Below are 22313 nucleotides of genomic sequence, written 5' to 3' on the forward strand. Positions count from 1 at the left end.
TGGAATATTTAATTGCTCAGACAAGATCCTCCAAATTGAGCTATTGCTAATCCTCCAAGCCTTCCCCATTTTATTCCAAGCCCAGTCCTCAGTGCCTGAGCAGGAGGGAAGGACATTGCTCCAAATCTTGAGTTCTTAGAACAGACGTTAGCTTTAATGAGAACTCCATAGAGGTCACGTGGGCCAATCCTTCCATTTACTGATGGAGGAATTCTATGCTCTAGATGGAGAAAACTGAGGCATTGAGTGGAGAAGGTCATAGAGGAAGTCTGTGGCTGAGCCAGACCAGAACCAAGCCTTCTCTCACTTGCCATGACTTCTGACCACTGCCATTCAGCTGCCCATGACTCTGGTCATGGAGTTCACACTCCCTCCTGTTTTGCCTCTGGCCAAGGAAGACTTGAGGTTTCTATTTGTGAGTCTAGGTCAGAAGAGTTTGGGTCTTAGATAATCAGGGTTCTTGACGTTGGTCTGGTTGGGCAACTTGGGACGGTGGGACCCCTCTCTGGACCTCAATGGCCAGAGTACAGAGAGGAGTTTACCTGGTTACTGTCCTCCAAACTGAGGTCCCTTGTTAAACTTAGGTCCCTTGTCCATGTTTAATTACTTAAGGTTTGTGAAGATGGAAATGGGAATCTGCTAAAAAATCATTGTCAATATATAAAATGATCTCATGACAATAAAACATTTATCTGTAATATTTCTGTACCTGCTCATTGAGATGCCCAGATTCTTTGCTTTGAGTTGGATTAAGTCATTTCCATAAGAAGTCAACTGCTGCACAGGATTATTTTCTAGGGAACTGGCATTCACATTGAACGCTCACTCTGAATGCTGACTCTGGGCTAAGCACTTCCCTACCTACACTAATGCATTTAGCCCTCACAACAACCTTGTCATTATTGTTGTAGTTATCACCACTGGACCAATGGATAACATCATGATATATGGAGAAAAGAATGAAGTTGTCTAAAACTTCATTTTGCTTGGATCCACCATCAACATTCATGGAAGCGGTAGTCAAGAAATCAAATGACATACTGTTTTAGGCATATCTCTGCACAAGACCTCTTCAGAGTGTTCAAAAGCAAAGATATCAGTTTGAGGACTAAGGTGTGCCTGACCTAAGTCTCATGTACATGTGAAAGCTGGACAGTGAATAAGGACGACTGTAGAAGAATCGATGCATTTAAATTATGGCATTGGAGAAGAATATTCAAAGTACCATGGACTGCCAGAAGAACAAACAAATCTGTCCTGGAAGAAGTACAACCAGAATGTTCCTCAGAATCCAGGATGGTGATACTTTGTCTCTCATACTTCGGATATGTTATCAGGAGAGACCAGGATGGTCAGCAAAAAAGAGGGAGAACCCCAATGAGATGGATTGACAAAGTGGTAGCAACAATGGACCCAAAGATAACAACAATGATAAGGATGGAGCAGCTTCAGACAGCGTTTCCTTCTGTTGTGCACAGGGTCGTTATGAGTTGGAACTAACTAGAAGCACCTAACAACAACAACACAACCTTACTTGCTGAGCAGTGCTGTCCCCAGTTCACAGTAAGGAAACTGAGGCCCAAAGAGGTGAAGAGATTTGCCCTGGTTTACTGTAACAGGCAAAGTTGAGACTGAAAAGCCCATGCTGTTTCTGCTAAACCAGAATTTCTGCTTACTGAAAGGTATATAGATGTTCAATTATTTTAAAAATCTAACAATGGATTATTATTATCCAGCTTATTATTGATAAGCATGGGCTCAAAGAAAGTGGACCTCATTAATACATGCAGGAGCTTCTGGGGAGGGGAGTTCTCCATCTAACTCCTTCAAATTAGGGTACCCCGCCCCATCTAAGCAGTCCTGGTGTGGTGCTGTGAGTTAATGCGCCAGATTGCAAAGTCATTTGAACTGCAAGGTCAGTGGTTCAAGCTCACCAGTTGCTCCTAGAAAACCCTATACAGGGTCACTATGGGTTGGAACTGACTCAACGGCATTTAACTACTACTGCCACCCCATCTAATCCATGGTTCTAGTTGCACAAGAACAATTTCTTGATGGGAGAGGCTGACAGGTCTCCTGGCCCCAAGTTCATGCTCCAAGGGCCCAAAAGCCTCCAAGGCAGGGGGCTGCACCTGTCATCCCAACACCACTCACTGGTCCCAGTCCCCTGTCTGCCATATGTGAGTGAGACCCTCATTTGTTCAATCTGAGTTCTCATCCCTCACTGTGAACCCCTCTGTCTCCCAGGTCCCCCACCAGCCCCAGTGCTGTCTCTGTCCCCCAGACTCTTCCCTCTCCACTAGCATTGCCATCCTCAAGGAAACTCCCACATTGCCTGCTTCCTCACTACCCAGGAAGCTCTCAGTTTCTGCCAATTGATTCTGTTTTTCCTGAGCTCAAAGAGCTGCTGCTACCCTGCCCCCACCACTCTCTCAGCCCTTCCCTAACCCAGGTGTGAGGCAGGGACAAGCTGGTGGCTGTATTACATACACATACCCACATGCATCTCCAAAACTAAAAGCAAGGTTTGAGGATGAAGCTTGAAGGTGTGGCTTCCCAGATCCTCTGTTTGACTCTAGAATCCTCTCATCTTCATCCCTGAGTATATGCATGTGTGTGTGTGTGTGTACACATACACAACTCTACTAGACATACCCAGAAATGCAAACACAGAAATGTTGCACACTGAGTGTCACAGACATAGGTTTACACACAGTCCGATACAAAGAGACTCTCTCAGCTGCCTCCCTCTCTGATGGTGATGGGCTGTTGCCCAGCAGAGGTACTTCTGGAGATGTCTCATGGTCTGGGAGTAAAGGTGTAGAGGAGACATTCTTTGGTGGTAAGAAGAACAGGAGACCTCAGAAAGGTGATAGAAGTTGAGTTCAGCCCTCATGTACCCCTGCCTGATGTCCTGACATTGTTGTTGTTAAGTGCCGTTGAGTTGGTTCTGACTCAGAGAGCAGCTGGTGGGTTTGAACCACCGACCTTGCAGTTAGTAGCCCAGTGCTTATCCTACAGCTCCACACACCAGGGCTCCTGATGGTGCCCTCCTATTTAAGATGGGCCTCCATTCCTGTGACAGGCAAGCACTTACAGTTCCCCTCACTTGGACTCATTTCACCATCTGTAAAATGGGACTTTGATCTAGCTGGTCTTTGCAGGCCCTGTAGACTCTGGTTTCAGACACAGCTGAGGGGCCCAGTGACAAGGGCTCTGCAGCAATCTCTACAGAGATCATACTGTGTTCATTAGACTACTGTCTACATCCATTAGCAAAGATGCTCCCTTCTGGTCCTCCCTGATGCTCTCAGATCTGCCCACCAGTCTCCTCAGACCACAGGTTCCATCTAGGATCATATCTGTGGCCAGACCTAGATCTCTAGCCTCAATCTGGGCCTCTGTCCCACCCCAAGTAACTCAGATGCCTGGAGCCAGCAGAAGGGGTAGAAGGAGTGTGGACTTGAGACTTGCTAGAATGGGAACTACCCCTCTCATTTCTCCTCTTTCCAAGGCTTTGATATGAACTCTGCTTTCCTGTCCAGCCTGAGTCCTACCTTCCCCGAGGTACTTCAGCATCTGTGGACAACCATGCAACCCTCTGTGCCCTCTTAGATCCTGACTTTGTCTTCAATGACCCATTCCTCGACCCTGTGTCAGCACTCTCTTCCCTTGCCACACCTTGGATCTCAGTGCTCTTATCCTCACCCTTAACTACACCACCTCTGAGAAGACCAGACATCCTGCACTCAACTATAACCACATGGCACACTATACGTACACTTGAACCTCACCTGTTGTTGTTGTTATGTGCTGTGGAGTTGGTTCAACTCACAGTGACCCTGTACAGGCTTTCCAAGGCTGTAAATCTTTATGGGAGCAGAAAGCCTCATCTTTCTCCCATGAACAGCTGGTAGACTCGAACTGCTGACCGTGAGGTTCACAGTCCGATTCGTAACCACTAGGCTATCAGAGCTCCTTTGTACCGTACCTACTACATGCCAAATACTGTTGTAAGTCCTTTAGATGTATTAATTCATTTAAAATTCCACAACAAACCTATCAGGTTGCCACTATTAGCCACCTGTTTTACAGGTGAGGAAACAGGTCCAGACAGATAAAATTATTGTCAAAGGCAGGGGTAGGATTCAAGCCTAGCTTGTGCATTTCCTAAATCTGTGTTTGTCATCACAACTCCACACGGCCTCTTACTGTCACTGCTTTCTGACCTTATGAAATCCCTGGAATTCCATACATTTTCCCCATCAGCCGCTTGCCTCTGCCTTCTTTCTCCATCCACCAGAGAACCCACACTGCATAACTTGAATTACTCTCTTACCAAGTCTTGAACTTGGTTGTCCTTTTGCCTTTCTGCTAAAGCTGCTCAGCAAAGCCTCAACCTTGCACGCATCCAGCGCCTCTTCCAAGTCTATTCCAAAATTGCTAAGTCTAGTAGGGCAAAACCAGCTGCGTTGTGTGCATCCACAACTCTGGCATCTCTGTGGCCCTTCCCAGAGCTTCCTTCTTCCTAGTCAGTGCTTACCACCCCTCACAGTGACAGCACAGCCTCCTAAACGTACTCACACCCCTCCCATCTTAAAACAAAACCTTCCTCCAGCCCCACAACTGCCTCAGCGAATACGCTCGCCTCTTCTTAAAAGAGCTGTCTATTCTTTCTACTTCATTTCCTTGTTCAGAGTCAGTCCACTCCAATCTGGTGTCTGCTCCTTCATACTACCAATTTGTTTCTCATGAAGACCACCAGATACCTCCTATTACTGAGTTCATTGACCCCTCTTCAGTCCTTAGCTCACTGGGTTTCTCTATAGCTTTGGCCCTGGGGAAACCTCCCTTCTGGAAACACTCTCATTCTCTTGGAAACAGGCATCTTAAACATCATCTTCTCACAAAGTCCAGACTCCCAGGCCAGCACCCAGGACTCATCCTTGGCTCCTCCTTCTCCCTCAAGCCTCCCTCCACACTTCCAATCCATTAACAAGTACTGCAGAGTCTTCTAAGTATCTCCTCTAGAAGCCTTCCTTTCCTTTCTAGTCCTACTGCTACCCTGTCCCCCCACACTCCAGACCATCTCTTCCTGCTAAGTGCGGTCCAGTTGGTTCCAACTCATAGTGACTCTGCAAAGGGTTTCTGAGGAGCAGCTAGTGGGTTTGAACTGCCGACCTTGTGGTTCGAAATCCAGGACTGATCCTACACCGCCACCCCAGGAATTCTCCTTGGCTCCCCACTGTTGATGTTCCACCCTGGCTTCCTCCAGGTAGCCCTCTTGTTTTTTGCTCTACTTGAGCTGAACTCAGCAAGTGTGGTCCAGTGAACATGCTGGTCCCTGTGCTTGAACCAGAGTCCCTAGGGTGGTGTAATTAATGTGCTTGGAGGTCCATGTTCACCAAGAGGGTCCTTGGAAGAAAGGGGTTTTCCATGGCTGTTTTTTTGGAAGTAGATCATCAGGTCTTTCTTCCAAATTAGGTTCACAGTCATGACGACTCCCTGTGTCCAGGTCTGCATCGTGTGGAGGTCTTCCTTGAGACCAGGATCATGTCCACTTTATTTATGGCTGTATCCCCACTGGAATGCCTGATTCTTCCCCAAGAGCTCACTGAATATCATTAAATAAATGGTGTCGGTGATGAGGGGAGGAATTGATTAGGGGCTTGAATATGTCTCCTGCCTTCCTGGCTTTATTTCTGTCTCTAGGTTGCTCTGGGCCCACTTCTCTCAAATTCTCATCTCACTTTGATTCCGACAGAATATCTACCTTAGAGTCTGACTCCAATCTGGCTACCTGCCACACCCTCCCCAAGGTCCAAAGAGGGGCAGGGATTAAAGAAGAAAAAAGGGTGCTCAAAGCAGTCATTCCTGCCTGTCTCCCCTGCCTTGGTTTCTTCTCTTTCTCTTTGTTTCTGAGAACTCTGTCTCCGGGCTACAGGGGCCCAGACCCCTTGTTTTGGCACTCCCGTCTTCCCATATGAGTTCAATGCGGAGCTAAGCAGTCTCTCCTCTATTCTTTAAAGCATCCCCTCCCCTCGAGTTTCCCTCCTCCCCGCGCCGACTTCGGTAGCTTCCACTTGCCTGTCCGGTGGACACTTCCTTACTGGTCCTGACCCGGCTGACCTTTGAGTACCCTGGGTCAGCTGGAAGGAAAGGTTCTGCGAGAGCAGAGCAGCCAGGGGAGCGCTCGAGAGCTAGAGCGCCAACTTCGAGGGCGCAGGAGGATGGGGAGGTGGGCGGCCGCGGGTGGAGTCGGCCCCCTGGTACTCTGGCCAGGCTTCCGGGAGGGGTCGGTGGATTGAGCCGCTTGGAGATCTGGGATAAACCCGAGGGATTGGGGAGCCGCACGAGAATCCCTCCTTCTGCGCTAAGGCGATGCGCTTGACTCCCCTCCGAGCGGCCCCCACGCCAGCCCTCGCCCCTCGCGGCTGCTGCGGGTAGTGAAACGGCCGGAACCTGGGGAGCGCCGGTTCGGAGCCGTCCCCCGCCGCCGCTCTGCCTCTCTCTGGGTATCTGTGGCCGACCCTCGGCTCCCCTTTAGCTGGGAGGAGCGGCATTCTTCCTGGGTTTCCTCCTCGCTCGCGTTCCGCACCGCCCTTCTTGCCTCCCCTCCTGTACATTTCCCGGCTTTCAAGCACCCTTGCAAGTAACCCCTCGTTCGCCCGCAGTCTCCACAGGGATGTGACGAGTCCGATGGATTCGTTGTAACTCACTCATTTCAAGGGGTCGGGCTGGCTCTGCCTTCCGCCTCAACAAGGGATTCCTCACTTCCCTAGGGGTGGAGATGGGTGGGTGGGTGGGGGGCCGGGACGATTTCCCCTGGCATGAGATTTGTTTTCAGCAACCTTCATCAATCCTACACCCTAGAAAGGGGCGTGGTTGTAAATCTCTTAATTGGCCCTATCTCTTGGTGAGACTTTAAAAGCGTGATGGGGAAAAGCTGTAGGCAGAAGGTTGGACTGTGTTAGAGAGAGAACTGGAGTGGGAAATCTGAAGTAGCAACACTCCAGACCCTGGAATTCTTTTGGAAGAGCGTCTCTCCAGTCTCACCATTCATTCACTCGTTCGTTCATAAACCCTCTGCTCTGAACTGTGTGACAGGCTCTATATCCTGAGAGTGGCCCTTTGAGGGAAGTGCTACATTCACCCCCGATTTGCCGATGAGGAAACTGAGGCTCAAGGCCCCTCAGCTTCTTGCCCCAGCCCCTGGGGGTGGTGTGGTGTGGTGTGTGCAGAACCAAGATGTGAGTCTTCAGTTTCAGCTGCTTCTTCAGTCCTCCTGCAGGCTGGCCCAGCAGGGATGTGATTTTAGGGGGCTCCCTGGAACAAGCTCTCTCCACTTTTAATTCCCTGCTGGGTTCTCAGCACCCAGCCCTGCACCAGGCCAGTAGTCCAGGTGGCACAGAGGGCTGTTGACTGATTTCATCCATTGAGTAGATCACTGGATGAGCTGGGTCCTAGGAATTGTCCCTGCTGGCTCTACTGCCCATGCTGAAGTATTAGAGGGTTCCTGAGCTGCTCAGAAGTGAATGAACAGGATCTTTCACTGTGGGGCTTAGATGAATGAATCCTTTTTACCGGCAGGGACTCAGCTTTGCCATCAGAACAATGAGATGGTCTCTTCCACTTTTGATTTTCCACTATCCACTGGGTGCCTTCTGGGTATCTGGCTCTGTGTCCCCACTTTTGAGAGGGAAAAATAAATGACAGCTGCTCAGAGTGATTTGTGGTGTGATGGAGTCAAGTCTTGGGACTGTGGGAGCAACGCAGTCTGGGTGTGTTTAAGAGGAGGCACCATCTATACTGATCTTTGAAGAATGAGACTATCCCAAGCTTGTTTCCTGCTATATACCAGTGCAGAGGCCACATGGAGCAGATGGCTCTGTGCCAGCTTGATGGTGCAGGTGTGGGGAGAGGGAAGGTAAGAGGAACAATGTTTACTGCACACACCTGGGCTAGACACTCATCTGCCCTAAACACTGATAAGACCCTGAAGTGACTCCAGAAAAGTCGAGGGAATTGTTTTTCCATTAAATTTATATAGACTAATATTTATATGGACTGTGAGCCACAAGATTGGCAGTTCGGACCCACCAACTGCTCCTCAGAAACCCTGTACCAAGCTGGAATCAACTCAACAGCACTTAACCACAACAACATTTATTGAACATCTACATGTGTCCTACCCAGTGCTAGGGATTGGGAAGAAGCCTACAGTAGGTGCTTAATAATTTTGTGAAGAACTAAACTCTATACCGTTATTCCTGGAGGGTGTCAAGAAAGCAGAAGACACAGGCTGTGAAAGTCCATGAGGAGAGCGTTCTGATTAAGGGGGTTCTTGTTCCTTTACAAATGGGGAGTTTTGATACAGAAAAGAAGAATGGGCACTCTAGGAGAACCTAGCAAAGGCTTGGAGGCAGGAATGTGTTTAGATTGTTCCGGGAGCAGTGAGAGGGCAGGAGAGAGAAGAGGGAGAGCATGATTTCAAAAAACCCTATAGTTAAACACCAAGAGTCTTAGGGCAGGGCTCGGCCCAGAAGTCACCTCCTCCTGGAAGCCTCTCCTGATTCCAAGCCAGATAGGTACCTCCCCTGGGTTCCTTCCGGTGCTTTGTGTCCCCTGACACAGCACGGTCATTTTGTCTGTAACTGCTTTTATGAGTTTCCCTCAAGGACATGGCCCATCACATTCACTTCTGCCAAGGATCAGTCCCTGAGGAATCGCCCTGGAGTTTCTGAGATTCTGAAAAGAACCTGGGCCTGCCCTTTATCTGGTGAGTTCTAGAAACACAGGACTCAGCCGGGGTCCTATCTGTGATCTTTGTGGGTCTGTGGACTACTTGTTTGGCTAGGATAAAGCAAGGGACTGGGCATCTGGTTGTCTTCAGGGTCCAGGGACCCAAATTCCAGAGAAATCTTTCCATAGTTCAAAAAGGGAAGAACAAAAAGGGCTGCAGTTCAGAGAAGAAAAACCAGGTAAAGAGCCTGAAACACAGGATCCCTGTGGGGCCCCCTGGGATACCCATATCAGGTCCTGCTCAGTTACGACATGGAATCCACTCAGAAGACTCTTGGCTGCATCTGGATTCTCTGGGACTTGGTTCACCTCTGGTTATGGATCTTCTAACTAGAGTGCTCTGAGGCAGGATGGCAGGTGAGGTGGGAGGGCAGAGCAAGGGACAAGAACCCAGCTCCTCAGCCCTCCTCAGCACCCCGGCCCCCGGGCTTCAGCTTCTCCAGGGTCCTGCTCACAGTAGACAGGCTGCTGCGAGTTCCTGGGGGAGAAACCAGGGACAGGAGCTGGTTGAGTAGACAGAAATCCACAGAGTTGTTGGAGTCAGAGGGATTGGCAGAGCTGGGATAGAATGAGAGAGTGGAGCAGCCCAGTATAAAAAACTTGGATGGTTAAAATGGCCCTTCAAGAGGGGAAGCAGCATATTGTGCGGTTTAGAGGCAGACAGAACCCCAGAGCCAACTGACTAGGGTTGAGTTCCAGCTCTACCATTTCCCAGCTGTGTGATTGAGGTCATGTTCCTTCACTTCCCTGTGTCTCAGTTGCTCCATTTATTAAATGGTGCTTATTTTAATATCTTATCTTATGGCCGTTGTTAAATTTAAATGAGTTGATCCCTATAAAGTGCTTAAAACCATGTCTGGAATGGGACTGCTTGCTGAGTATTAGGCAGCTCATTCGTGGAAGAGACTGTGGACTGGCTACATGTGAGAAACTTCTGCCCTAAAATTTTCTAGTATGGAGGGAGGGGGAGACAAGAATATATTCAATTTTAGGTACCAGCTCTAAGAGTTAAATTTCACAATGTAAGAAGTTAGTGGGGGAAATAAACTGGGACATGGGACATAGGGGAAGAGGCAGTGAGGTACCCTTTGCCCTAGAGTCTATGCCAGGTATGACTGAGAGGACTCTGGGACCAAAAGGAAATCAGCTCAGCTTGGAACAAGAAGGATTTTGATTATACATAAGGAAGCACTGCCCCACTATGTTGACTCCCTGAGATTGGAGAAGCCCTTTCTGCATCCCTTTCAAGGCTTTACCCTGGGTACTAACTAGCTCAGCCAGAGAAGAACATGCAAAATGGACTCAGAAATTTCCGGAACTTACCCTCTTTATTGCCATTGGCGCTGGATCCTCTCTCCCCACGGTCTGCCCCTGAATGGGGGTGGATTCTTAGGTTCCCTGCAGGATGAGACAACCCACCCCAAGTCATTCCCAAATCAAGCGCAAGAAAAGTCCTCCCGTTGCTTCACTGAATTCCCTTCTATTTCCTGCATGACATGAGCTAATTGTTTTGTGGGGAGGAGGAAGAAATGGACTCCTGAAGGAGAAGATGGAAGATTTAAAGGAGGTGGGAGCTCTGAGGAGGACAAAGGGACATGTAAAACCCTACAGATTGATGGAGATGGGAATTTATATGAGGCACTGGGATAAAGTGGGGAGCTTTGGATCTTAGGGGATACAGAGGGTCTATATTGAGGCTTAGAGAGAAAGAGGCTGTCTATCTGGAAATCTTGGGGGTGTTTTGAGTGAGATGGAGAATCTCTCAAGGTTGATGAGAGCTCTAGGTTCTGTGAACTACTTCAGACACCTTTGTGGCAGGCTGTAGGCTAGAGTTGGCTGCACTGTAGTCATGGCAACATCTGCAAAACAGACAGAAACTCCAACATCCACAGCCTGGAGAAATCAGGCATGTGGGTTTGGGTCAGCTGCACAGTGGGTCACAGATACACACAAAGGGTCTTGCCCAGCTCTTGGCCTAGAGTCTGTTGGAGGCGGGGAGAAGACTCACCTATTGTAGGCAGGATGTGGTCCAAGTTGAATCGAGCCTTCAGGAAGGGGTAGGCGAAGAGGAGGAGCCCTGGGAAGACGGGTACAGAGGGATTCTGTGTTGGGGATGCTGGGTCAGTGTGAGGCGTGGGAGACTGTGGGTAGGATGTGAGTCTGGGGGTCTTTGAGCATGCAGGGGAAGAGCGAGAGTATATAGGGTTAGGTCTGCAGGTATGTAAATGTGGGTCTGTGAGTGACTGTGTGGTGCAGTTCACCCTGCCCCACTGTGCCTTCGTGGGTTGCCCAGGGCCTTCTGTCCCTAGTCCCTACATGCAGTCCCAGGAAGGAGTGGGGGTAGAGTACAGATCTGGGGAGGGGGCCCCAAGCTCCTGGTCCACCCTGCCCAGATGAAGAGCAGGTTAACTTCTTTACCCTCTCGTCAGGCTAGCAATGGCCCAGTGGACTCAACCACCACCACTCTTCCCTGCTCCCCCACCTCTAGGGCCCCCAAGGTAGGGCTACAGTTAAGTTGGGGGATCCTCAGCACATTCCTCTCCACCCAGACCTGAGAAGGAAGTGGCAGAAAAGTCAGTCCTATCTTGCCCACTCCCACTTTGACCCCAGACCCAAGTGTCTGTGACCCTTGCCTAGAATTCACAGGGAAAGATGCTCAGAACCCATTCAACCTGGAGTCTCTGGATTTGCTTTTGACCCAGGCTAGTGTGCTGGGGTGATGGCTGGAACTCAGCATTACTATGTGAATTCCAGTGGGAGTGGCCCACATAGACTGAAGGACAGATGGCTGGCCAGACAAATTCACTGCTGAGATAAATGGAAGGAAAAGAAAACTCTTGGTCTGAGTTAGATTCCATCTTGGCCCAGAGGGTCCCACTGGGAACTCTCTCCATTTTTTTTTTTTTAATGTTTTATTATGAATTATGTGATAGTTTACATGGGAGAACATTAGTTTTACATTCATCCTATTGTATATCATTTCCTACAAGCCTGCCCCCTACCCCCCTGTTGTCAGCTCACAACCCCTCTCCCTCTCTGGTTCTAAAGTCCTCAGCCCCTCCAGATAGGGAGACGTCATCATCTCTGCCTCCATCTCAGGCATCACTGCTTCTCTGGGTAGGGTCCTGCTCTCCGCTCTTCTCCCTTCATGGTTCCAGGGACCTCCGCTCCTAGACTACAAAGTTAATCACTCCCCTCCTTGCTACAAAACATCTACCTTTACATTTCCAGTCCTCACAATCAGTCCTGATAACAATTATTCGCTACTGTATCACAAAAGACCTATCCCCATCTCCTCTCACCAACCCCTCCTAGATAGATTGGATACTACTCAGTGGAGATTCTACCTTCCTCCACACCCTCTGGATCTAGGTTCTGTCTTGAAAGCTTATAAGCCAGTCACTTCTTGCCTTTGTAGCTCCCCTCCCCCCATTTTGGGTAGCCAATGTCCAAATTGCCCATCCCTATCTACTCTGTGTATGGAGGGGGTGGGAATGATCCTCGCTGTAAAAATTTGTTCCCTCTTTTGAGCTACTGCATCCATTGGTGTAGGTCAAGTTCATCAAATTATATCAGATTACTCTTTTTTTCCTATTCTTTCTTCTTCTAGCTGAGTTCTGATCATCCAGTCATTGAAGCCAGGTCAAGTGGGTATTATCTGCACATATGGGTGTTCTTGTGCATTTTCTTATGAGCTGGATGCTTCACTCTCCACTCTAGTCCACTGTGGCTATGTCACTGACTCTGGGCCCAAGTGTCCCCAGGTCTTGCCACACTGCTGGCCCACCAGGTCTCTACCGGGGTTCACAGGAGTCTAATGAACGTTGTAGGGCTTAGCTCGCAGCTTCATTGCTGTTTTCCCCTCACTTCCCCTTATTGGTGACGAACGTGGTCACAAATCAGAGTGTGTATTCCCATTGAGTCTTAGTCTTGAAAGGGGATTTGTTCTGAGGGGACCCGACCACTTGCCCTGATGTCTCCTGGCCGAGTAACTTGCTTGTTCTTGTAGTAATCAGTCGATCTGCCATTATTGTTTTGTATTTTTCCTGTCTGTCTTTCTTTCAAGAAGTATCTTCTGTTCTTCTAGCCGCTCCAGGTTGGTCTGCTTGTCCTTTCAAGTGGGAATTTCCCATCTCTGGAGATCTGGATGTGGTTCAGGCTTCCACTTATAGTCTTATGGATTGCAGAGGCTCCACAGGAAGCCTCCTTCACTGGGCACGTTGTAGCCCCATTTTAGGTATTCCAATCAGTTATAGGCAGAAGATAAGACTTACAAGCTTTCTATGGTGATGTTTCTGGCCATTCCTTTATTCTCTCCTTTTTTATCTGACCCCATCACCACCATCCCAAACAGACTTGTGAGCCCCGCCCCAAACCCAAGATCCCCGGGCTCCTGGGCTCAGGAACCAGGAGGGGAGCATCCAAAAAGGAGTGTGAGCTCCAGTTCCTTGCTCCACTGCCCCTCACCACCAGCAGCCCACGACAAGGGATTATATGCCAACCTTCCTCTCCCTCTCTCTGCCTCTGATTGTTGCCTTGCTTACACTTCTAGCTCCTATTCCCCTCAACTCAATGCCTGGTGACCCTGTTCACCTTACCATATCCCTGTCCTCTCCAGCATTTCCCCTTCCCAGCCCAGCCCAGCACTCACTCACCCAGACCAGCAGCACCAATGAAGACACCGCCCATGGCAGCTGCGGCTTTGGACACAGAGACACCAACGATGATGCTGCCAGCCCCCAGGCCAAGTGCCACACAGGCCAACTGCAGACAGCGGAAGTCTCTGCTGTTGATGGGGATGTCCATGCAGGCCTGCCCAAGACACTGTCTCCAGCCAGTGGGACCTGTCCCCAGACAAATACTAGAGGACCTTCTCTTGGATGTCTCTCTGTTGGAGCTTCACCTTTAAGGTGGAAATTTCTTAGTAGTTAAGATTCTGGGCACTGTGGGTTAATGCGCCAGACTGCAAAGCTGTTTGAACTGCAAGGTCGGCGGTTCAAGTTCACCAGCTGCTCCTCGGAAACCCTATACAGGGTCACTATGGGTCGCAGCCGATTCAAGGGCACTTCACAACAACAACAACAACCCCTGGATTAATATGCAAAATTATCCCATAGCTCTCCCAGGGATCCTCTTCAGCCCTACCTTAGCCTGGGTCTATACCAGGAAACTCCCAGCTTACTCTTCCTCCCTTAAAGGCCTCTGAAGCTGAAGGTCACTCTCAGGGCTCCTACCCGGCCACATTTCTGCCTTGTTTTAGCCTCTTCCCAGAAGAGTTCAGTTTAGTTGTCACTGAGCCTTGGCTGATTAAAGTTTAAAGTGAAGAGGTGGGAGGGGTGGAATGGGAGTTATTGGTCCAGGGGACTGGGTTCCTCAGAGATGTAGGCAGCAGGAAGGCACTGAGTTATTCATGAAGTTGCAATGTGAGCTGTTGCTTGGGTTCCAGAGGCCCTCTGGGGCAGCCAGCCCACGTTCCACCATTTATTCCTGAGGAGGCAAGATGAGTTAGGGTCCAGAGCCCAGGGATGTGAGGAAACTCCCAGGTCACATGATTAGGACTCACTACTGTGTTCTGACCCCTGACCTGGTGGTACAACTGGGGCCTGTGCTTAAATACTAGGAGACACAGACAATGCTTAAGAGCAGAGACTGGAACAAAAAAAAGAGACCTTCCATTTTCTTCCCTTGCTTTCTTCCTCCTTCCTCTATTCCATCAATCTCTGGGTTTCCAGGCATGGTTGAGGGTCCTAGTTTGAGACTTAATTTCAAAGGACCTATGGAGTCCTGGTGTGGTGCTGTGGGTTAATACACCAGACTGCAAAGCCGTTTGAACTACAAGGTTGGTGGTTCAAGCTCACCAATCACTCCTTGGAAATTCTATACAGGGTTGCTATGGGTCGGAACCGACTCGACAGCACTTAACAACAACAACATTCCTCTTTAGGTAAGCTTGGTATCTGCTCCCCTTTTAGCTGCCAGGGGATTGAGATCCCAGCCTCCTTCCAAATCCCTTGCTGGGGACTGACAGGGAAGTGCAGTGGCCATGGTGGGCCTGGGGCAGGAGGAAAACACATACTGGGTAGGATTGGGAAGGGGAATTGGCAGGAAGGCTGGGAGCAGGAGGCTCTTGACCTCCAGGATAGAGTAATTCTAACCCAGCCCGGCTGACCCACTGGCAGGATCCAGCAGTGGTAACCCAACCCAGCTAGCCTTGAACCCTATCCTTGGATCTAATTCCAGCATTGATCCTTAGCTATATTCTCTAGCTCTTTATGAAATAGCATCTCCCTAATGCCACAATATTTTTAATAAATATAAAATAAAACATTTACTGATAATGATCAAAGAGCACAGCCTTTGGTATAGATTACATCTCAATGTCAAGAAAACAAAATCATTACCACTGGACCAATAAACAACATTCTTATTAATGGAGAAAAGATTGAAGTAGTCAAGGACTTCATTCTTCTTGGAATAACTATCAACACTCAAGGAAGCAGCAGTCAAGAAAGCAAACAACGTACTGCATTAGGCAAATCTGCTGCACAAGACCTTTTTAAAGTGTTGAAGAACAAAGATGTCAGTTTGAAGACTGAAGTGTGTCTGACCCAAGCCATGGTATTTTCAATAACCTCATATGCATGCGAAAGCTGGACAGTGAATAAGGAAGACCATAGAAGAATTGATGCATTTGTTGGAGGTTATGGTGTTGGAGGAGAATATTGAAAGTGCCATGGGATGCCAAAAGAACCAACAGATCTGTGTTGGAAGAAGTATAGCCAGAGTGCTCCTTGGAGGCCAAGATGGCCAAACTTCATCTCTCATACTTTGGACATATTGTCAGGAGGGACCAGTCGCTGGAGAAGGATATCATGTTTGGTAAGGTGGAGGGTCAGAGAAAAAAGAGGAAGACCCCCAATGAGATGGATTGGCCAAGTGGTAGCATCGATGGACTCAAGCATGGCAATAGTAGGGAGGTTGGCCCAGGACCCGGCAGTGTTTCGTTCTGCTGTGCATAAGGTCACTATGAGTTGGTATCGACTTGATGGCACCTAACAACAACAATCACACAATATGGCCTTGGCCCTAGCCCTGTACCTGGACATAGTGCCTCAGGATTCCTGTTCAGAGTCTTCTCACTGGCTAGTGAGGCCAGTGAAGCCTCTCCTGAGATCTTCCTCAGAATTTTCTGTCCTCACCTCTCTCCAAACTGTTCCCCCTGCCTCTTAACCTCTCCCCTTTCCTCTGCTGCTCTCTCTGCTGCCTGGCCCCTACAGTCTGGGGACTTCCTCCTCATCCCCAGGATCCTGCTTGGACAGCGCCTGCTCTGATCACCCAAGTGGCTGAGCTACCACCCCTGTTTCCAGGCCCCTACTCTGAGGTACCCACATTCTGTCCTGGTTTTATCTACTTCCCCTGTCTCTGGAGGGCAGGTGCTGGGAGTGTTTGAGGAGGTCTCTGAGTTCCATAGGATGCCACAGTTGTAGATATCCAGATGGGACATTAGATGTGCTTCTGGTCACAAGAGCAGAGCTCGGGGAGGGCTGGGACCTGCACATTCACCATGGGTCAACAAAGAGGAGAGAGGACTTTGGGCACCAAGGAACCTCGTCTCTAACAAGAGGCTTTCCATGGGTGGGGTGGGGGCCTAAGAAGGCTAGGGTCACCTGAGGGATAGCACTCCAAGGAAGTGGGAGAGAGGCCTGGAAGAGGACAGAAATGAATCCAGATGGCATCTAGAAAGGAGGGGTGACTGCAGTGCATGAATGGGCCCTTGAGCCATGTTCCTGGTTCCCATAAGGACACCCCTGGAGTGGGCATTCCCTAGCCACTATCGCCTGCTGCCAACATCCTCTGTGCCTCCTGCCAGAATGAGGTCTGATTATTCCTCTAATTAGGCATCAAATGACAGCCCATGTCTCTGCCACACGTAATTGATCCCGTGCTGACTAGTTTTAGGAGCCGCCAAAATAATTGCCCATGAAAACATGCTCCTGAGATGTCCAACTTTGGGAATCTGAACACCCTCCACAGCCCTGCACCCCACTTTCCTCATCTGGTAAATGAGGATGGGGGTGGCAGAGGTTGGATTTGGAGATGTCTGCAGAGATTCTGGAAGAACACGCTGACTTCCAAAGACTGGCAGCCAAATTCTAAAGCTTTTCTTTGACATTGTAAATCCCTCAAGGCACAGAAAGATTTAAGGGATGAAATCTGGAGGAAAGATACAAAAGTCAGTAAGCATTACAAAACCATAGACCCACAGAGCCATCCAGCTGATTGAACAGATGGGGAAACTGAGACATGGGGAGCTAGAGAGATTGCTGTCAAGTTCTTTGATGGCACTTAGGTGTTCAGAATCCCTGCTTAGCTGGGAAATATTCTAGTACATCTCTGCTCCCAGGTTTCTACGTTGTCTTGAGGGGGTTAGAATTGGCAACCCCACCATCAGAGGGAGACAGTGAATTGAAAAGAATCATTCAAGCCCTTGATAGTGATGGCATCATGAAGTGCTACTGAAACTCTTTGGGGAGGTCTGTTGCTCCATGGATTGAACACAAATGGAGAGAGGAAATTGACCAAATCTTTCCTCAACATGGCTTTGGGCTCTGTCAGCTATGAAAAAGAAAATACATGTTTGTCCTTGGGTCATGTGTTTACTAATAGGTAAATGAGTTCAAGGACCCTGCTCTATGGTGACACAGATGAACCCAAGGCTCTAGAGCTCTCATTCTATTGTGGGCCCTCACCACCATCAGGTCCCCACTGCTGAAGCCGAGGAGCTCCTGGAGGCCACAGGAGTCAGAAGCATGAACAGAGCAAGGCTACATTTCTGAGTCCCATCACCAGATAAGTCCTCTTTGTCTCCTGGTGAGGTAGGGGCTCACACTCTTTCCTTCTCAGAGACACCAGTCCAAAGAGTGGCGTGGGGGTGGGGAGTAAGAGTAGGAGAAAAGGCCCTAGCTTGGCTTAGTTCTATTTATTTTTCTTGAGGGGTGAGAACTCTGGAAAAGAGCGTGATTAATTCACTGATCCCCAGGGGATGAGCAGCTTTTCTGAACTGTTTGGAAACTGCAGTCAGGGAAGCAGCTTCCAAGGCAACTGCTGCCATAGTAACAAGAGGGCCAGCCTTGAGGGGACTTGCTCCTCGGTCCCCTCCAAACCTGAAGCAGCTGGAGCAGTTGGCATGGGACTAGGTCCTGCTGGCCATGGAGCTGGGTCTGGGGAGGGGCAGTGAGACAGGAGGGAGGAGGATCCAGAGTTCAGGCAGGTAGGCATGTGGAGGGAGAGATTGGATGGTCAGTGTATCCAGGAGTCCTTAGACAGGGGACAGTTAGGAATCCTCAGGGTCTGGTTGAGCCAAGACTGAGCTGAGGCCACGGCCAGCTTAACCCCATCTCCCTTCTTTGCTCTCCCCAGGAGAAAAGTTGTCAGTAGCACCCAGTCAACAGCCCGACACTTAGACCTACACTTGCCACCTCCCTGGGAATATATAAAGGCCCTTGCCAATCCAGCCCCACCTCACCCTTCTTCAAGAGTGGTTCTGAGAACACAAGGTACAATGCACATGGACATTCTGTGCATGATGTACATAGGGCTGTGGATGTGGTACCATTTTCTTTCTTACTAACTCTGGTAGGACATCCTGGGCATACAACAGGCCTTCCACCAGGGTTCATTAGTGCTTTTTAGACAGAGGGGACATTTGTTCCTGCTTGGGGTGGATGGGTCAGGCTGGGTACAGCACACATCTACTAAAAAAGCACTTTTGGATGTTGTCAGACACCACTTCTCACACTTGATGTGGGGAGTTCCCGAAAAGTAGAGGTTGTTTCTGACTTTCTCTGGGTTGTGGTGCAGAGCAGGTAATTGATCAATGTTTGATGAATTTCATTTCCTCATTAAAAAACAACAAAACAAAGCCATTTCTTTTGTTGTTTGTGGACCAAATGAGATGCTGTCTGGAGAGGTTCTGACAAGGAATGCCGTCTCCCCACCTAGCTAGAATCAGCCCCAGTCTGGAAACCTGTCTGCCCAGGACTTCGGTGAAGAAAAGACCACCATGGCTAGAACAGAACGATTTATTAAAACACACATAATGAATAACAGTGCTGCTGTGTGCTACAAGCATAAATGTCTGTCTGGCACTTGCAAATCTATTTTCTTAATGTAACTCAACAGCTTGGCTGATCTGACAACGGGCGAACCTCCATGTTCTTTGGCAGAGGACCCACACCACGAGGGCAGTGGGGCACGTCTAACACAGGCCAACTGGCCTCCCACCTGGTTCCACTTCAGGCATCTGTGTTACCTCCATGCCATACCAGAGAGTCTGCAGCTGCTGCTGATGTTGCAAGTGTCTCTTGGTTGCCTATGACAGTAACCGCTTAAAACCAGTTAAAATAATAAGGAAAAGGAGATTAAAACCCAAATGCATGGACATTCAGGGAAGAAGAGCAAGCATTACATACTGTGGAAAATTCACGGGCTTGCAGTGGGAATATAAAACACCATCTTTGTTGGGAGAGCATGGTTTTTAAAAACACACACACACTCCTTTTTAAAAATGAAATAATACTGACTTTAGTAGCAATTACAAACAAGGAAGAGAATGATAAATGAAGGACATATTTCGGTCACGGCAAAAAAAGATTATGTGATCCTCTGAGCTACAGACTGGAAGACTGCTCCAGCTTCCCGAATGCAGGCGGTTCCCTGTCCTTCCCAACTTGGGGGGGGGGGGGGAGAGGATGGCTCTTCTCAGTCAAGGGAGAGGGAGGGCAAACAGGACGTCCATCCAGAGGACAGAGGAAGGTGGGACGGGCCATCAGAGGAGGGTGACAGTGTAGAGGGAAGAGGCACAGCAGCCTCTGTCAACGGATGCTTCTCAAAGCAGGTTCCCTGAAGGCTGCAACCCCAGCCACCACTGTAAGAACACACTGGTTTTGCAAGTGGTGAGCAGGTGGGCAGGAGCCTAGCAAAAAGATGTGCTCATTGCCACTGGCGATTATGCAAAGTGACAAGTTATTGCTTTCCTTTTCAATGACAACCCCTTTGGAAAAAGCTTTTTTTTTTAGGACCTAGGTGGGAACCTCAGGGCCTTTGTGGAACAGAGAGCAGGTCCCTCAATCTGCTCTGCAGACCCTGACCGCACAGCTTTCTGGGGTAACGTTTGAACAGACCTAGAAGGGTAACCACTTCTAGGTCAGAGTGCTGTGGGTGCCGGGCATAGTCCGGGGTCTGTACTCTGGCCTGCCTGGGCCAGGGCCCGCCGGCGCGCCAGGCGTGACTTGGAGGGAGGGGAGAGTTTTACTGAGCAGAGGCCTTCAGCCAGGGCCTCGGACTCTTTGGCCAGCTGGTTCTCGTTCTCCTCATGCTGAGACAGCTGGCGGTTCAGGGCGATGGCCTCAGCTGCGAAGACAGTCAGGTCCATGGTGCTGCTATTCCTGGGGGGCAGGACACAGAGGAGAGGGCTCAGCCAGCTCTGCTCCTGGACACTCCGATGAAGTGCTGCAGTTCTAGACTCCCACCAGGTTTTTCTGAGTCACTGTGAGCTACAAAGTAGTTCTTGCTTAAATTTATAATCTTACTTTACCAAGTCTGCCTTGGCTCCTTTGGGAGTGATCACTCAGACTCAAGAACATCCGTAGACTTGACAGTTGGGGCAAATACCCCTCCCCTGAGATCCCACAACTCTGCACACGGCAGATCAAACTCACTGTGTAGGTTGCTCTCCCCATCAGGGTAGCGGTACCAGGAGCATGTCTATGCCTCTGAGACCTGTGTATCCCCAGAAACCAGCTCAGGGCTAGCATCTAACACACATTTATTGAATAAATCTTCTAAAGTGGAGCTGAGGTTTAAAACTACCCAGGGGCATCTGGACTTAGCGCTAGAGAATAAGCTAGGAACTCAAGCTGGGCAAGAACATCCTGGGTTAGAATCAACTGAGCCTATGAACATGTTTAGACTTCCTTTTGTAACTGGCTATGAAGTTGGTCCCCAAAGGGTTTTCTCACAATGCTTTGGCCACTTAGGGAATAGCGCACTCACTAGGAATACAACTTAGTTATTAAAAAGGCTCTAGAGTCAAACAGATCTGGGCTCAAAGCCCAACTCCCAAGGCTGTGTGGTTTTGGACAAGTTAACTTGATTCCTGTTTTCTCATTTATGAAATGGGGATAATAGTAGTGCTTGTCTTTTAAATTTATGATGATTATGGACATATGAAAAATCCTTAGCACCATGTCTGGCATGGGTCTGTATTTGACTCCTGGTGACCATTACTATGACTGCACATTTATAAGGTGAGTGTTTGATAACTGGTCCCAACAGCCTTGTAGCGCTCCTGACGTCTGACACTTTTATCAATCGGAGGCAGCAGCAGGACAACAAGATGTGCGTATCCTTAGATAAGTAAGGTCTGTCTTTGGGCTACAAATGGTGATTTCCAGTTACAGGTAAGCCTATTCATGTGGATTCATATGGAGATGCAAAACAGGTTATTTCTCTTGGAAGCAGTGCAAGGAGAGGCTTGAAAGGTGTTGGAGGGCAGGAGATGCCATTCCAGTGGAGGAAAAGAAGAGGGAAGCTAGGGGGATGGGTGTGGAGATGGGGCCTGAGAGTCCCTTGAAGACGATGACACTTAAGTCTTGAGATGGGCTCCCCAGTCCCCACCCACCATGTCTGAAGGTGTGAGGAAAAGTCAAAGTCGAGGAAAGAAGGGTGTTGGGTGTGGTTGGACCATTTACCTCTGGAGGACTTGCGGCGTGGGGAGTCCCCTTTCTGGAGCTTGCTAGAATGGGAAGGACAGATGTGTGGGTAAGTGTTGCTCCCTCCTTTCAAGAGCTGCCCCCACCCAAGCCAACCCAGAGTAGGGTGACTGCTACAGCAGGAAGAGAGCGAGAGTGTGAAGTCACAATGCTCCCTGCATGGAGAGCCCTCGTCTCCTGGCTTGGCAAAGTCCTGATCATCCTCTAGGACTCAGCTCACGGGTCACTTTCCCTGTGAAATCCCCTTCTCTGCCATCTCCTAACCCAGTTTGAGGCAGAGGCAGATCCTTGTCCCTTTGTCCCTCTAGCATTTTTATATAAGCATTCATTACACGGTGCTCCCATTTATTCCTGGCTGCCTTTCCCCACTAGAACTGAAGACAAATACTGGGTCTTAGTCATTCCTGTGCTGCCAGTTTCTAGCATGTGCTGGGTATTCAGTAAAGACAGTAACTCTTGGGTGGCTGGAAATTAGCTACTTAGAGTCTATGCCTTGGAAGGAGCTCTGGTAGTGTAGTGGTCACGAGCCGGACTGCTAACCTCAAGGTTAGCAGTTCAAAACCACCAGCCGTTCTATGGGAGAAAGATGAGACTTTCTGTTCCTGTAAGATTTACAGCCTTGGGAACCCTATGAGTTGGAACTGACTCCACAGCACGTCACCACCACCACCAGAGACCTTGCCATTAGGTCCCTGTCTGTTAACAATTCTTGACTCCTTCCACTGACAGGTGACTATG

At 49.2% G+C, this 22313-nt stretch overlaps 2 protein-coding genes across 2 annotated transcripts in view; both read right to left on the reverse strand.

Annotated features, from left to right (window-relative positions):
* Positions 1–9200: 9200 nt before the first annotated feature.
* On the reverse strand, positions 9201–13608 carry KNCN (kinocilin). Its single transcript, XM_006839850.1, has 3 exons — positions 13458–13608; positions 10126–10200; positions 9201–9280 (listed from the first exon to the last, which is right to left on the reverse strand). The coding sequence occupies exons 1-3, from the start codon at positions 13606–13608 to the stop codon at positions 9201–9203; spliced, it is 306 nt and encodes a 101-aa protein (XP_006839913.1).
* A 6602-nt stretch (positions 13609–20210) lies between these two features.
* Positions 20211–22313, reverse strand: part of MKNK1 (MAP kinase interacting serine/threonine kinase 1) — a 55389-nt gene continuing 53286 nt past the window's right edge. The window contains 1 exon segment of the mRNA XM_006878401.1: positions 20211–20249. Within this exon segment, the coding sequence (XP_006878463.1) occupies positions 20211–20249 (39 nt within the window).

This window comes from Chrysochloris asiatica, unplaced genomic scaffold (assembly GCF_000296735.1).
Source record: "Chrysochloris asiatica unplaced genomic scaffold, ChrAsi1.0 scaffold00026, whole genome shotgun sequence".
Lineage (NCBI taxonomy): Eukaryota > Metazoa > Chordata > Mammalia > Afrosoricida > Chrysochloridae > Chrysochloris > Chrysochloris asiatica.